We start from the raw sequence: 17608 nt of genomic DNA, 5'->3' as shown, positions 1-17608 counted from the left end.
TGGGTTTTAAAATATATATACATACAAAGATGGGAAAATTTTATTTAAATTTATTGATGATGATTTAATGTCATATAACATTTTCAAAGGTGGATAATATTTTATACATGCCAATGTGTATGACAGATTAAATTACACTATTTCGTTCACTGTTTATTGTAATAAATAATTTTATTGAAATTATACAACGCATTGCTATAATGATTCGTAAAACGTTACAAATTTCAAGCAGTGATTAATGTCTCGCTTAGAGTAGCTTACAATGATTTATTAATTTCCACTTAGTTTCTTTGCGTAATTACCTTATCAGACGTCAATCAATTTGATGATATAAAAATTAATCCTGTACCTCGCTTCTGATGTCGAAGTACATTGAATGTTCGTAAATTATTGAAATTATAGCAAATTTTATTCCCTGTTAATGAGCGATTTAAGTTATCGCATCTTCGTTTCATCTACACTTCTGAAGCTTACATGGTAAATATTACACTTCCGGTTGATTTCGGTTTAAATAAATCAATGCAAAACACGTTTATCTGATTCTTTTTCTTTTAAATATATAAATCTTAATATGATATAGAGTGTTGTCTGTTGAATTTAATACCAGATATTCGAACGTGCGTAAACTTCTTATTAAAATATTACTATTTTATTATTTATTGATCACCAGCTGTCTCATCTATGCTTTGTAGGATAAATCGACGGTATTATGCCGTTCGTTAAATCTGATTCAATGTGTCCATATCGTTCAAAAAGCATTTGTTTAAACCTTTTATATTCTTGGGTATATAAAAACGGCACAAAGTTTTCCGATTTTGTTCATCAACATCTGTTAATACACACACACGATCATACATTTTAGTTTTTTATTCGATTCGTTTCTTTTCTTTTTTAATATTTACTATGCTCACATAAACTCTGTACAAGACTAGTTTAGTCGTGTAATTAAATTACCACTGCAAGGTTACATTTCTTCGTCTTATCATTATAATAAGTTCCATGGAATCCACCTCCGCCTCCGTGTCCGGTTAGAGTTTCGTGGCTGCAGTTCTCCCTAACGCTGCCGTCGATCTCGTGTAATTAAATATAAGTAGTATTGTATAACAATAATTATAATTTATATACATATAAACACATTTACATTAATTTTGTAAAGCACTATTTAGCGGGCGTGAATCGAGAACGGTGGAATTTTGAAAAAGTCGCCAAGAAATTAATTGATTACAATGGAAAGTATTGTATTTAAGTTACTGAAAATTATAAACTAGTAGACTAAATTTTTCTAGCAATGTTTCACGGTTTAATTTCGAGATACAGCATAACTTCTAAGTAACGTTCGCAAACTTTCACCTTTAAATGAAAAACGTCAAATTGAATGTATGTTTGTTCCGAACGAAAATCAGTCAAGAGACATTTGTGATATCGTTGAAAAATATATAATATTTCGTTCTTGTAATAACTTTCATTCGATCGAAACGCTACTATGGTTCGTGAAAAATGCTGCGAACAATTGTATCGATCACAGAGCTGGCGTTAAAATGTGTCGATGCAACGGATTGAGAGTTTGCAAATGATTATCAATTCGATTCAGCTAAATTCGTACTAAGTTACCGGCTGTTCAACGCAAACTCTGTGAATTGATATACTAATATGGAATAGGCTTCCCTGCTGCGCGTCCTCCGACTTTTTGATTCGCTCTTCTTTCCGTTAATAGTGGCGATTCATTAAGTTACTTATGCTACGTTCCTTACACCTATCAATGACTTACGAATACGTATCACCGCCTGAACGTACGGTATTTTTCACTCGGCATCAATTAGCAAAGAAAATTCCTTAGTTAACCGACGAGCACGATTCGCGTGAAATGTCATGGTAATTCAAGGTGATGAAGGTTCTCTTCTATAAAATCGTATTACGTCGATTTGGTGCACGATCAAAGTACGTATTTCAATTACTCGTCGTTCCTTGAAACGAATTTGTTTTAGTTGCTCGTTTTCAAAGAGCATCGGTGAATGTATTGATCGTTTTTTTTTCCCCCCGATTTGATTGCGAACTTCATTCTAGACATTCAGGTCAGCCATCATTTTACGGAAGTCGGCTAAGGTATTGTAATCGGGATCCGAATCGATGTCTGCGAAGTCTTTGTTGGAGTCGCTTTTCACAAAGCTAGGATTGTATCGGCTTAATGACAATGGACACGGCAGTAATTCCGGCATCACCGAGTGGTGGGTAATTAAAGCGGTTAGGGTTGTGAATTCCTTCGTGAAGCCCTGGAACAAATAAAGAAACATTTGTCATTTTCATTTTTTTCTTTATTCTATAAAAAAGGACTGGGATACCGAACAGTACTCTATTAACGAATACAATATTAATTTTCAAAGATTCAAATGTAGTATTCTCTTCATGGTATTCGAAATTACAGTTTTCTAAGTAAATTAAGATTTTTATTACTAATTTAGGGAATTAAAATAAAATGTATGGAAATTCTGGTTCTTGCAGTTATCGATATTCGACCATTTTCGTTACCAAAATGACTAAGGAATAGTTACATTTAAAATTCGATATAACAATAATTAAATTATGGTATATGGATAAATATCCCTTTACGCTATATAAATGTACTTTTTAACTCTTGAAAATAACATTCAGAGGAACGGTATAAAATTTAGAGAATGAAAATAATATGAAGTGGAAAATTAAATTAAAATTGGGGCTCTCTCCATGGTCCGCCGCGCCGTCCGAGGGTTGCACGACGTTCTCCATAATAGAAGGACACAAAAAATGGAATTCATCCCATTGATCAATTGAACGTTAGACTTCATATGTATGTTAAAATTATCACATGCCGTATATATTCGCATTTCGTAGCGTGTTGCTACGGCAATGCAATTCCAAACGAAAAGAGTGGGGGAGAGTTTTGATTTCCCTGCGGTACATCCAACAAAACTCATTTATACTGGTTTCGGAGATTATCAAAGTCCACGAACCCGTTTAATTTATCCTACAAGGCAAGTTCGGTCATTTAAATACGCATACCCAAATGGCGAAATCCGCAACCAAAGAAGCTCTGTCCTTCTAAAGTATCCTCATTATGATGTTTCAGAATAGATAGTTGGGGTTCAAACAATATTACTCTTTGACGATCAACGTACAAGCTATTTCATGTGCAAGATTTAGTTTTAACATTAGAACTACCAAATCGGTCAAAATGATTGGTTTCAAGTTTTTCTTATTTTAATTTAGAAATTTTATTCAGATATTTTTGCTGACATGTGTGTTGGCTATTGCCGAGATAAAGAAGATGTGTATATTAAATTATGTTTCATCCCTTATCTATTTATTTTCTATATTATTTTCAACTTAAAAATTAGTGTGCATTGAACGTCGGTAGTTCTAGTGTCAAACAGCCCTTATTTATTCTACTCGCAAGGTATTAGAGAAAAGGGTCTTTTGTTTGAAAACGTGTGTGGCGGCAAAAGTGTTAATCACTCTGATTAAATACTGACGATGATTAAGAACTTTCGAAAGAAGAATCGCTCCGCGAAGACTCGAGGCGAGATTTACCTTAATTTTGTAGCCTTTGTTCGTACGCATTATAAGATAATGGGCTATTCCGCTTGGTTGAAATTCGCGCGGCACTCGAAGCGAAAGGGCATAACATCCGGGTTTACTGGTACTCTCCCGCACCATGAACGCTCCTTCCGGTTCTTGGCTCAACACCTCCAACGTTATTTCCCTGGAACAGTAAAAGACTATAATGACATAACTAATTACATAACACCGTGAAAATGTAGACCAACTACCTACTTATAATATTCAAAAATATTAGTTATGAAATTAGAACTCTGTTAAATATTCATTTCCAAAATTATAATATGTTATATGAAAATCTTATTGCAAATGTTATGCCGAATAAAACTTTAAGAAAGGATGATTAGTACCTTGGTATTCCAGCTTGAAACCAGGGAGCTTTGCGCAATTCCGCTTCTTCGCTGCGATTATTTAGGCTATCCGTTCTCTCGGGAAGGGGCGGAGGGGTTGGTGTCGATCCGTGAGTACTTCCGTCAGCTGGTACCGAACTGCTCGAAGTACTAATCTGAGATCTTCTCTTTGATTTAAATTCTGTTTCCGTCCCCGAGCTAGGAGAATTATGCCCTATCCTGTAAATTCAATGACCAATTATAATAATATTAATCAACATTCATTTACTAGCCAAAGTGATCCAACCTTTTAATCGATCAGCGCAGGTATAATTACCTGTTATTTTCAATATTTAAGTTTTTCGCGGTAATTGAAGCGTTGATGGTGTTATCCAGGCTCTCGGACGGGGGTATCTTATTGTAGGCTGACCTCGTACCCTCCGAGTCAATGATCGCCTCGTTTATATAGCCCCCAGAATGCGGCCTGTTCGATGGGCTCGTCGGTGTGCTGCTACCACTGACGAGGGGGCAGCTGTCATCCTCACCGTTCAGTCCAAGAACATCACGTCCACCTGTCAAACCCATCGCCAGCCGCTTTATCAGAGGCGGCTTGTCCGTTAGTCTCTTGTACGAGTTTAGTTCCGTTGGCGAGTTGCTCTCATCGCTGCTTGGCGTGCTTTGCTGAGAGATACTCTTCGGCTCGTCCTCGTTCGTTATTGGACCGAGCACGTTCGTAAAATTGTGCGTCGGCCGTAGACCGGGGATCGAAGTCGGTGCCTAGATTCAAGCAAAAAAATTTCACATTATTTCAATGTACAGCTATTGGGGAGTAAAATTATTTTTTTAGAAAAATATTATAGAGGAGAGGGTGCAAATTTGAATTAGAGTAGAAGGAGTAATGGCTATTGTTATTTATTATCATTCTCTAGTTTAATGGATATTTTTTAGTTATTAAACATTAAATACTACTTTAATAAAATGATAAGTAGAGTTGGATTAAGGGGAGGTTTAAGGGGGCTACAGTTCTGGGCCTCACTTTTCAAGGGCGCCCTTCTAAGCCTTCCATTTACTATATCAAGAATATTTCTAAACATTTTTTTCTAAATGTTTAAATGTTATTTTATTTCAAATAAATTTCAAGTTTTGAATCAAGTTTATCGATGGTTCCATGGCTCCAACAAGCTCTAAAATATTTACAAAATTCTACAAGATCCAAAAAAGAAGTTAAATTCAAAGTTATACAACGTTTTCACACCTGGAACAGTTCATTTCATTTTTATCGTCACTTGAGCTACATTTCTCAAAATTTCAAATGTTTTTGGAATTTTCGTGTCATCGGGCTTCCCTAGTGAAGCGATTCAATGACGTCTCTATTCAAGCGGAGGTGAAAAAGCGTAGCGAACAGTGCCGTGAAATAACACCGTATGGTCCCATGAAAAAGCCATTCAGCGAAAATATAGGGGAATAGAATGCGTGAGCTTACCTTCACGCTGGCGAGTCGCAGCGTGGGCGAGCCGGCACTGCCGAGCTGCACGTTCATGTCCGCCGCAGACGAGCCGCTTCCACTTCTGGACGTGGGCGACGTCCGACTTTTTAACCACGAATTCGAAGATGAATTCCTGCAAATGCTTTCCGCGCCGGCAATCGAACTGTCGCCAGCCAACGATTTGTTCTGTGGACAGAAGAAAAATCATTAGTTAAGCTCGAAACGAAGTCTTCAAATTTCAATCTTGATCCACTTACTGTGTTTCAATTCACCGTTTTATTTTATAAGTAAATGTTTCTATGTTTAATTTAATTTTTTCAGTTTGAAAAGTTACCTTAGAATTGTTTAGAATAAAAAGAAAACGAAATTGCCTGTTGCATGTTTCACTTGTCAGATAGGAAATGACAGACACCTTGTAGGGCAGTTTCGCTGTTCACTTGACAATTTCAACCCAGAGACAGTACAGGAAACACAGATTCGAAGGCAGGTGACAAAACTTGGATAGCAATGAATAGTTAATCAATAGGATCTTACGATTCCCAGGACGAATGCGTAGGTAGAACCAGCGGCCATACCGCGTCGGACTGACCGTTTACTTGGAAACACCACGGAGCCGAGAGACTCGGGTCGAATTTATAATTAACGCGGCCTGTAAATGGGACACCTCTACTGGAAACTGATGCCCCCATGAGACGGTATTAAATACGTATCATTTCTTTTCCTCGCGCGCTCAAGCGTATTTTTAAAAAAATATATGCATCTCTTTTAAATATATACTACCGCTAATAAATTTCAAGACCATTTTTGATATCTAATAAAATTATAAAATATTATATGTATATTAATGTAAAATTATAAAATGTCTGTTTTAAATATCCTTGAACGATTTTCCAATTCCTTTTGGATCACGTAACATTTAATAAGCTTGTAAGACCTTTTTCCTTGCAGTGTTTCTTAAAGCTCTTTCGTTCTCATTTGTGTGGTCTTGGAAGAATTTTATTTCTGATAAATTGTGCCGTTAGAATGCGGTGACAGGCAATTATTTGAAACGTTCGACCGTGAAAAATTGCCATGGAATGAAAAAGCAATCAAAGAGAACATCTGTTCATTCTTTTTAATGAATCATTCCTTTCCAATGAATCATTTTTACTTGTTATTCATATCATTTGTATAGAAATAACTATATCATACATGCTTTATAGATAGATCAGTGTGTGAAATATATGTATTGTTTACAAGAAAATAAAGATTTAAGGAAATCATACGCACCCACGAAGATCGATTCTCTTGTTTGTCCTTGCGGTAGGGTGGCGACGATTGAGGTGAGATCACATCTTGAAGAATCGGTTGACGCTGAAGTTGCGCCACGTATGCCATACGAAAAGCATTGCCAACGATGGTGTTTAGCTCCTCCGCCTGAAAAATAAACAATAAAACATTTAATATGTATTCAAATCCTCTATTTTTTAATTAAAAATTGTGAGCTATACGAGAAGTTCAAAACCCTCCAATAAGGGTGTGAATCATTGGTATAAGTAGGGAGGGGTCAGGGTGGGCTTAGTCCTCCAAAAATGTGAACTGGCCTTCTCACCATCCTAAGATTCTAGGGTTCTAAAATTTTCAAATTCTTAAATTCTAAGATTCTAAAATTAAAAATTCCTGAGATTAACATTATTACTAAAGCTAAGAAAGTTGGCCCCCCAAAAGTGTGGACCACCATTCTAGGATTCTAAAATTTTCAAATTCTCAAATTCTAATCTTATACAATTTTCAAATTCCCAAATTTTAATCTTATAAAATTTAAAAACCCTGAGATGGATACTGTCACTAAACCTAAGGAACCTGGCCCACCCCCCCAAAAATCATAGTTACGCCAATGGTGTCAAGCTCGAACAAAATTCCCGATGACAATCACGAAAGTAGCATGCTGTTTCACGTCCGACAGAGTGTAGCAAAGAGAAAACGACAGAGGAAGAGAATAAAAGGAACGCGAGGAGTAATCCATACGTCACGGTTGAGAAGAACAGTACCGGAAGCGAGGTCGATACGGAAAATAAACGACACGTAGAAACTTTACATGTGCCGAACGGATACTGCGGCATGTATGAAGAAAATGCAAGAAGAAGAGAAAGAGAATGATCCAAAGGAAAAGCGAAGGGAAGGAGAAAAACCAACAAGAGGAGTTAAGAAAACAGAGAAACAAAGAGGACGAATGACGGGAAGGGAGAACAATTAGGAACAAGGGAGAGAAAATTACATCCGATTCCATTTTAGTTGCGGTTGCCACTTGTTTAGCCGTATTCAAAACGGGAACATGACGCGTTTGTGGCCAAAATACGACGTGTTTGATATTTGCATTTTAGATGACTCCACTTTGGGCACCGATCGGCGCCATCCACCGAGGCGAATTTTATTTCGTCACGCGGTGGTGGACAACAGACTATAGGTGATCGGTGATCGGTGCTCAAAGTCGTTTCACATGGCCATTTAATCTACCCTTTGTCATGCATTTTAAAATGAAATCGCGCTAGATTTGTCTCACCGATACACGCCTCTGTGAAATTTGGTTTTCATCGATGATAACATCGGATTGAAGTTATCAGATCATTTCAAAAGCCTTTGGGTACATCAGTATCCTGCTTCATTTTTTAAAGTAAATTTATATTACATCGTAAAGTAAACGTAATTATTTTCTATTACAGAGTTTCGATAATTTTGTATTCAATAGTTCTTCATCCCCATCATAAATATAAATTAATATTAATATATGTTGTATATTTCGTTTCGTTTTACAACGAAACTATTAAAAGTTCCTCTGTCTTAACCGTGAGGAAGTTTGAAGAACATTTGAAATGCAACACCAAGACGTTCGTTCAGTCCTATAACTGCAAATCAGCACTAAGTTACGTATATTTATGGGATACATTTATCACTTGATCCTTTTAGGACTACTCTGAAAGGATGAGAAATGACGCTCTCCGAATGATTGAAATCCTCTCGTAATGTCCAAAGTGAAGCTTTCGAAAATAATTACGAATACCGTACAGGTACGCAATCTTAATACCTATACGTGCAATTATAAAGAATTTATAGGTATATACTCTACATTTGTTGCTAGTAAACAGAGAATCAAAATAAATTTTAATTTTTTGATAATTTATGAATCGATTAAATATTCAAGTTTAAATTTCAAAGTCAATGGCGTTTTATATAGAGTAAAGATTTTTTTGCCCCCAGACGGGGTAAAAGATATTTTGTCAACTTGCATAATTTTACGAGATCAACCGTTCTTGCATAATAATTACTACTCCGCCAAAGTGGCTAATACTTTTAACGTTACAGTCGAGAAGATCGGTGCAGTGGCACGGCTTGCTGAAACTAAAAGGAGGAAGATCCTTCGAACTTGATAAAGTCATAGCGAATAAATTCGCTAACGAGGTTTCTTGCGAACTAGTTAGAAATTACTAGGAGATCGGGTGGGGGAGTGTTTTTCTTTATTAGTTAGACGACTGGGGTATACACAGATGTCTTTTGAATGACAATCCACTTTAATTCTTTACTAAATAAATTATAAATTTTATGATTCTTTTTTTCAATATTTTTGTTTTGAAAATATAATCTTATGGAAGATACGAGGTAGCAATTTTACTCTACAATACAACATTGCCTCGTAGCAATTTCTTCAAAGCGAAAACCTGTATTCCACTTGAGATTAAAAGAGCGCTTATAACGCTAAAACTGTTCCCTTGTTCGAAACCGATCTTCGTTCGCAAACAAACGATAAACCTAACAAAAGATTTTGCCAAAGAGGAAAGAGGGTGGAAGGCGGCGAGAAGACTAGAAAGGAAAAGAAGTTGGTGAAACGCAAGAATGGTTGAATTTTGTACAATACAGGGTGCTTCGAGGAAGAAATGATTTCACTTCAGTTTTTATAATAATTATTTCATATTGTTAATAAAATTTCAAATAACTTAACCACGATATCTGCTATATTCTTCGTAATTTACTTAGAAAAGAGGAAATGCTGAAAATTAGGGGTGACCATAATAAAATAGCAAAGCCTATTCCACTGAGTCTATTTTAGTCCACATAACTCTATTTTCCCAGAAAGAAAACTCCTATTCTAATTTATTTTCTTAGAAGAAATAAAGGTTTATCTGCTTGCGGCACGATTCCCGAGCCACCCTGTATATTCCTGGTATAGGTGGTCGGTAAGCGAGTAAGGCGAATGTAAAAAGTAGAAAGGTGGTATATACTCATTCCTGTTCGTACAATGCATCGTCTTTTAGGTGCCCCTCGTAGAGCATATCGTCAACGTCGCGCATTAATACGCACTGCCGTTGCTTTTATGAGCTTTGGAAAAGAGAGCGATAGCCTTCTACCCTCCCACCTGCCATTTCATCCTGTTTTCAGGCCGACTTCACCCCACCGGGGTCGCCTGCGACGATGCGTGTTTGCCTCACGGCCTGGCAGGCAACGGCGTCGTCGTCCGTTCGCAATCAAACTTGCGTCCACGGTGCCGTATCATTCTGAACGACCCACACAACGGGAGGCAGCATTCACGTGTGGTCTGCAACAAACCCATACGTAGCCACGTGGCACGCGTGTAACGCACCGTGGACGCGTATGTGTGCCAGGACCTTTCTAAACGCAGACACGAGCCACTGGTCTAGCCAAGGGTTGCGACCTGAGTGCTTATTACACATTCAAGGCCTGCATTTGCACTGTGGCCTGCCGGGAAGCTATACGCCATTTCCCTCCAATGCTCATCCCTCCTTTTCTCTGCCATCCCACCCCAGTGCACCCTCTTCTTCCTGCTATTCCTCCTCGTCCGAATAAGAGCGTTTCGTTATATACGACCTACCTCGGCCATTCCCGACGATCTGACAAAAAGATCTAGCCCTACGTTCGCCGACATTCTTCTTTCCTCGATATTTTCATTCAGTTCTCCTGCTCACCCTCTTCACCCCTTTTTTGCCTATCCTTTCAACGCTCGCGTTTCAACGGTTAATGTTAGAGAACATTTTTTTAACTTTCGGAATTATTTTATTTCATTAAAACATATAATAATTTGTAATTTATAAGGATAAGAACTAAAATTATTCTGATTATGACTTATAAATCGTTTGCGAATGAACCATAAATTTGATTCGCGAAATTAATAAAGAGAATTTGAAACGATTACGATTTATTCTACGAGATCTGGTTAGTCTAATTCAATTGCGAATCGTCCGTCCGAATAATTTTATAATTTGCGGTCTTAGAGCCGAGCTGAATGCTCGTGCCAGCTTCAAGATATTTCAATTACGAAACAAGCAGCGCTATAATTGCTGTCGGGCCACGCCATCTCATAACCCTCGCTCACAACCCTCGTTGCTCAGTGTGTACCTCAAAATAGCAATCCGCGTGTTGTAAGTTACATTGTTGACCGCACGCATTCACCGCGTAGGTAGAATGCGAAAGAAAACGCGATACACCTCCGAGATATAATGGAATCGTTTCCTACTCGAACGTCTCGCGTTAATGTTTGCTTTCGATGCGGATGTTTCCACGATGACATTTTCGAAATTATGTAACGTTGGCGTTTCTATTTGTTAGATTGATTTCTATTTTTAATTCGTCCAATGAGCAAAGTACTTCTAAATAGATCACGTGGATGGCTATTTTGGCGGGAGAAATGAAATATCTCTATCTATATGTGTTCAAACTTATTTAATTCAAAGAAAGAAAAATATATTCAAATTCTAACCAACTTCATTGTAAACCACATGTAGTTAAAGAAGTATACTATTTGATTTATCTATGGCTGCAGCCCACGTGATCTCTTCAGAAGCAACGACTCCGCTGATTGGACGAATTACAGATAGAAATCAATATGGCGTCAAAGTAGTCTGTGAAATACGCGAAAAATACGTATCTTTGTATACGCATAACTCTTGAACCAATGAATTCCTGAGCTTAAAACTGGTATTTTTGCATTCTACTCGTCAAATACTATCAAAATATATAAAAAAGAGTTAGTAATTATGCGTTCCTTAAAGCAAAGTTACATTTGTATAACTTATAAGTTATGCGAAATGGCGCGTTTAGAAAGCATATGGCGCTCATAACATAACCTTAATTGTTGAAATTCTCGGCGGTCAAACGCATTTCTGCGAATTTATGCCAGGTCGGCGTGCGATAAAAAAGAATAAAAGGTCTAAAGAATTTCGCGCATTCATCTCGGTCATCATTCTTCGAAACGTACGCGTAGAATAAACACAATGGGCTCGTCACGCGACTATCCAACGGCACGAGGCTCGTCACAGTGAAAGTTTAATCGCGGTTGCTCGTTCCGTTGGTAAAAATAAATATTACCACACGGGAAGCTAGTGGCTCGTAAAGAACATCCCGTGTATTTTCCATTCCATCCAAGAGATGCTTCTCGTACCGATCGTGATTCTTTCTCGTCACAAGTGGTTAACTACGTTGTCACCGTGTAGATAGGAACGTTTTAACTTTTTTGCCACAATGCCGGCGGCTTGTTCTCCCATGGGGACGAACTCTCACCGTAAGACATTACGCTATGCTCTACCGGTTCCCTATGCACGATGTGTCCTCGTAACGTCAGCCGTTTGCCACACGAGGAATCCGGATATAACGCGTGATAAATTGAAGTATCAAACGATGAAAGTTCCCGCTATTTTTATCTGCGATTCGAAAGCCTTTACGCCAAGTTATTTGCATATTTCACCGTACTACTATGCCCATCGGCGTGTCTAGGATTCTTTCTATGGTGGACCGGGTCCCATAGTTTTAATACAAATGCCAATTCTCTAATACTACTTCGTTCTTTTTATTCACAATCCAACGTTTACTGTATACGAGGATATAATGAATAAGACTCATTTGTAAATTTATGCACTGTCACTCTCCATTCATGTTTTCAATGAAACGCAAGCAACGGAACTTGAACAATGAATTGTTGAAAACTTCTCGAATGTGACATTGAACCTCGTATTTATAATAGCATACCTGCGTGTTTTGCAATATTCATGGAAGAACTGTCAAATTAAAAAGGAGACAAATTTCATGTACTGAGAAGATAATATTTAAAGAAACAGTTGGAATTTTAGAATATGAAAATGAAAATGAAATAGGGTATAAAATTGAATTTAAATCGAGGGTCGTTTCAGGGACCTGTGGTCACAAGATTAAAATTATAAACCTGCCGCTGTTGAAACTGTTTAAATTAATAATTATTTGAGATGTGCTATCGTACTGTCCCAGAGTAGCTATTGAAGAGAATCGTCATGGGTGTGCTTTATATCGTGAACAGCCGGGAGAATAATTTCGGGTCAATTTATTCTGTTGAATCAGATTCGATTAGCTGTTCTCGCGATAGTTAGTTGGTTCTAAGTAAACGTTTTCGAAAGGTCAACCAACCACGATGAGATTGCTTTGGGAAGAGAAGGAAGAGAAAAAAAAGAACGGGCTTTCGACAGGAAAAGATCGATGCATCATGGCGGGTCGTACGGTCGTGTCATCGAGAAAAATTTATCCTCGTTGTAGGCGGTGCAGAAGCGGCTATCCCGACCGACAAACGAAAATACGGCCCTGAGATTCCCGCCCCATAGAAGAAGGGTCTGTTCTTCTCTTTGCTCCGAATTTAAGCGCGATGAAATCATCGTTCTTTATTTTCTTCCCTCTTCGTCTTCTTCTTCTTCTTTTTCTTCTGGACGTTGACTTCGAACAGGCACTGACCCTCTTCAACGTTCTTAGATCCGGGTTTCTTTGACTAATCGTTGGCTAACGTTGGCTGTGCCACTGATGAATTTTTTTGTCGGATCGTGTGAATCTGCGGGCCATTTATGTTCTCCTTTTTTCCCGAGGGTAACTTGGCCCTGGTTTAGTGGAAGTAATGCGGGCTTTCGAAAATCCGTTACTTTAGATTTATGAGGCATAATAGGAGCACCTTTTTTCGATCGAGTAAGATCTTAATTCTTTTAAGCTTATAATTAATCTATATTCTTCGTCCGTTATTATTCATTAATTTAATGTGATTTTGTGTGTAGTACGATTAATTTAATTTTGTTTTATTTATTAACAATGGTGTAAAATTAAGTTTCGAATTTATAATTTTTAAAAATGAGGTTGAAAGCAATTTGAAGAAAATGAACGATCTGCAGTCTGTTGCAGAATCTTCTCGTACGTCTCCTTTAAAATCTTCAACATACAATTTACGAGAAAGTATCCAACAGAGAAGATTCTTTCGGTTGCCCTGGGCGTTTTTAAAAAGCAACCCCCAAAGACAGGTGTAGGATACCTTGATTGATTTTCCTGGCAATCCAAGAACTTTGCAATTTACTCGATTGTCCGGAGATGTTTCACGAGATGACAGCTGCTGTTACCATAAAAATTACACCTGTCTAATCATAGTCTACGTTTCGTCTCGAAGCCATTACAGTCCAGCTGGCTTCTGAGTAGCAGAGGCATTAAATCAAATTCGAGTTGAGTGGTAGTGATGAAGTCTTCTCAGTATGTCTTCTATAATTCAATAACTCAATAAAATATATTATCGAATCCCTTTGTCATTTTCTTTCCTTTTTTCTTTAAAATAACTGTTAATCTTTTTGACATGAAATACACTAATTTTGCGGTCGAATTTAATGAACCTTCTCAATTTTTTTATTTTTTTTTAATTTTTTTTTTATAGCAGCTGGTGATTGAAGGTATGTATGATGGAGAAACTCAGGCAAATTGATACGCAATTTTAGGTGGACATCATGGGCGTGAAGATGGGGAAACGAGGATCGAAGTGGACCGAAAGGATGGTAGGTTGCTGCGGCTTTGCCCCGACGTGATGGGCCACATTCCACGCATTCCACGCGGTCACGGTCATATCTCCCATTCCTCTAGATTTCCCGTCCCACCAGCAGCCCTACTGCTGCTGCCGTCACCGCCGCAAACACCGTCCTCTTTGCCAGCGCCATCGCTTCCTTTCGACTTAAGTCTCCTTTAGACCACAAATAATTCTTGCCTTACAGGCTTTAAAATATTATAAAAAGTAATATCTTTCAATAATAAATTTTTCAACATATTTGTTACTCGAGTATCGTACAAGTTTGAATCGTTAAGCACGTGTAAATAATAGAATACAATCTCGAATACTGAAACTAATTCAGTTACACCTCACTGAATAGTTTAGTTAATCCAATTTACTGTTTCCAACTGTTCCCATTCCGCGGAATAGTGGTTATTGATCTCGACCTACACTATTTATTGCCACTATGAGATTCAGTGAAGTGATGCGTGGGAATTGAGACTATGCTACACAGCTCCGAGAGAATTTCTATTTACAAAAGGCAATAGATAATCCAGCTTCATATTGTTTCACACGAATAGAATCTAGTTTAGTTTATTCACAGAGAATAGAAAAATAAAAATAAATGGTTCACATTTTATAGAAGCAAGTATTTCAATTATGCAATTATTGAAACATATCAAAATCAGAAGAGTGTTATTTAAAAAAATATATATTTTAAAGCTATATTTCAAAATTAAAACAATTATTTAACGAAGGATTAATAATTAGAGCTTCAATTATACACATCTCCATTTTTTAACCGACTTCGAAACAGGAGGAGGTTACTCAATTCGATCAGTATATATATTTTTTTTTTTCAGTGTGGCGGTCAAAATGTTAATTGGTCTGTCGACCAGAATGTCTACCGAATACGATTTATACCCTCTAATCTCAAACTGTAAAGTATCCAAGTAAGTTATAGATATAAAATCATTTCAGTATTTTGTTATAAGATAAATCCTGAGGAAAACTGCAAAAGATATCGACAAAGAGGTTCGAGCAACCGAGAAACGTGAATAGGAAGCAGTTCTAGCAAAAGCCGGCTCTTTGATTAGCAATTAACACCACTCGCAGCTTTGAGCTCGATCTTCCGTATGATCATTGGATGAACCCTCTCGAGACAGCAGAGCGATTTTCCTCTGGCTGGCCTTTTCGTAAACCGACCGGTTCACCTGTTTCATCATCCTTCGATGCACCCCGACGGGTTTACACGATGTTACTTGCGCATTGCTTGCCGGCATAGTCCGGTCACGCTTCTGATTGATCAAGTTTTCGAATGTATTGGCCAAGCTCGCGTGCAGCCGGAAGCAAAGCTATTTGGAAAATTGCTTGCACCGAGTTTGCCGCGCGACGGAGTCAGGCTTATTTTCTTCAATTTCATTTACGAGCCCGTGATGTGAAAGCTTGCCACGCAGTTTTTTATTTTTTTATATTTTCTGGAAAACGTGGCACGATTATGTTGCAAGTTTTGCTACAATTTTCCACTTCCTCCGACGCTTATTTTTTTAACCCTTGAACAGCGGAATCTGGGTCAATCGAGACCCAAACTTACAAAATATATACAAGGATATTAATCTGAAGTTAAATAATTTTTAAAGGAACAGTGTTAAATTTAGAAAATTAAAATAATATGAAACATAAAATTAAATTAAAATGGGGCTCTCCCCATGGTCCGCCGTCCAAGGGTTAAGTTGTTGCATCATTCGATGACATAAAAGTATCCCAAAGTAGCATTTATGGCATTAATTTACTGCCACTAAACTGAAAGAGAGTTAAAGGTCTCAATACAATTTTTCTTTTTTAAATTAGACGAAAAATGACGATTTTCTATCTTTATCATAATTCATTCTTCTAATTTGTTTTTTAACATAACGGGAAGCGATAGTCGGCAGGAATTTGATATGTGAAACGGTTAGTAAGCATTGTGGAAAGGTCAGAGCTATCGTGATAGATTATTTTAGATAAATTCCTGTGCAAAGCCAAACATTCAATGCGGCCGATACACGATATCGTCTCCTTCGATTGCAGATTCTTTTCAGAAAATCCCGTCTGGACCGAACTGCTGGCGCATTCAATCGAGATTCAATGTACAGGATGGCGTATCCTTACGTAACACACGACAACGTGTATCTATAGTAACTCACGGAACGTGCCTCTTTCGAATTCTTTTCCCTTCCTTGTTCGTTTCGCTTCGAAGCTGGCTAAGAGATAATACTGATATTATAGACAGAAGAGAGATTAGATCAGAAGACTCGCTTAGGTCAGCAGAATATTAAATTGCTATTCAATTATTTATTATAATTCAATAAATTATCATTTTCAATTCAAGTAAGCGTTACTCGAATAATGAACGTAAAAATTTTTATTTCTTTGCAATAGAATCTGATTATATTTCTAAGAAAACATTCGTAAAAGCGTTTTTAGCGTACTTTTGAGGTTAGATTATCGCCATTTTGATTTCTATTTACAATCTGATTGGTCCGCATAGACGAGCATCAAAATGGTGTCCAATAAACTAACCTAACTTAACACATGCAGAGCACATTTAGATAAATCCTTATAACTTTTGAACGAATGAATTTCTATCGTTAATACTTGTATTTCTGAACTTTATTCGTCGAATACTATTAGAATATATATAAAAAAAGTTAATAATTTTGCGTACCCCAAAGTAAAGTTCAACGCTTTTCATAAATCTAGTAGCAGAAGTTTCGATGAAATTTGAACCTGTAAATTTTTCTTTCAACATTGACGCGTTAGTTAACATCAACGCTTTAATGACGTCACTGTTCTTTGATCAGACGTTTAGATACTCTGTTTTTTACCAGCAACGTTTGCCTACGGTTATTTATCCACTCCTGAAATCCTTTCGTGTTCGTCAAGGAACATTTGAACTAGTGATCATAAGTTTGTTCGTAGCGGATGTAGAGTTAAGACAGATAGTACCGAGGAAGCTACTGTTGCTGCTTAAATATTTGCTTTAGTTTAACTGTAATGTTCATTTGTTTGCTTTCACTGAAATGCTCGAATAGCGAACAAGAGAACTGAATAAACAAGTTACATGTTCTTCGTATTAAGGATTTAATTTAATCAAATGATTTTTCTTTTAATTTCTTTGTTTATTTTCAATCTGTTGTACAACCGCAAATGTTAGCGTTGAGAGTTTCGGATGAAATGGAAGAGATACCTCTATCTATTAGACAAAGATTGATGTTCTAGCATGACAGAGCACCGCCATGCTTTGCTCGGGATGTTAGAAAATTGTTAAACGAAAGGCATCAATGGAGGATAGGTTGAAACGGTACAGTACACTTTGGTCCGCAAAGTCATTAGATCCATTAGACTTTTATTTGTGGA

General features: G+C 37.3%; 1 protein-coding gene across 8 annotated transcripts in view; it reads right to left on the bottom strand.

Annotated features, from left to right (window-relative positions):
- Positions 1 to 28: 28 nt before the first annotated feature.
- LOC114871995 (tensin-1-like) overlaps positions 29 to 17608 on the bottom strand; it is a 180885-nt gene continuing 163305 nt past the window's right edge. For all 8 annotated transcript variants that reach the window (XM_029178682.2, XM_046285030.1, XM_029178683.2 and 5 more), the window contains 6 exons: positions 6676 to 6822; positions 5404 to 5592; positions 4258 to 4697; positions 3942 to 4160; positions 3565 to 3736; positions 29 to 2270 (listed from right to left, as the gene is read on the bottom strand). In XM_029178682.2, coding sequence (XP_029034515.1) covers positions 2061 to 2270; positions 3565 to 3736; positions 3942 to 4160; positions 4258 to 4697; positions 5404 to 5592; positions 6676 to 6822 — 1377 coding nt within the window. In that variant the 3' untranslated portion in view covers positions 29 to 2060. The remainder of the gene's footprint in view (positions 2271 to 3564; positions 3737 to 3941; positions 4161 to 4257; positions 4698 to 5403; positions 5593 to 6675; positions 6823 to 17608) is intronic.

This window comes from Osmia bicornis, chromosome 3 (genome assembly GCF_907164935.1).
Source record: "Osmia bicornis bicornis chromosome 3, iOsmBic2.1, whole genome shotgun sequence".
Lineage (NCBI taxonomy): Eukaryota > Metazoa > Arthropoda > Insecta > Hymenoptera > Megachilidae > Osmia > Osmia bicornis.
The sequence above is the reverse complement of the archived record's forward strand: the minus strand, read 5'-3'. Positions and strand labels throughout refer to the sequence as shown.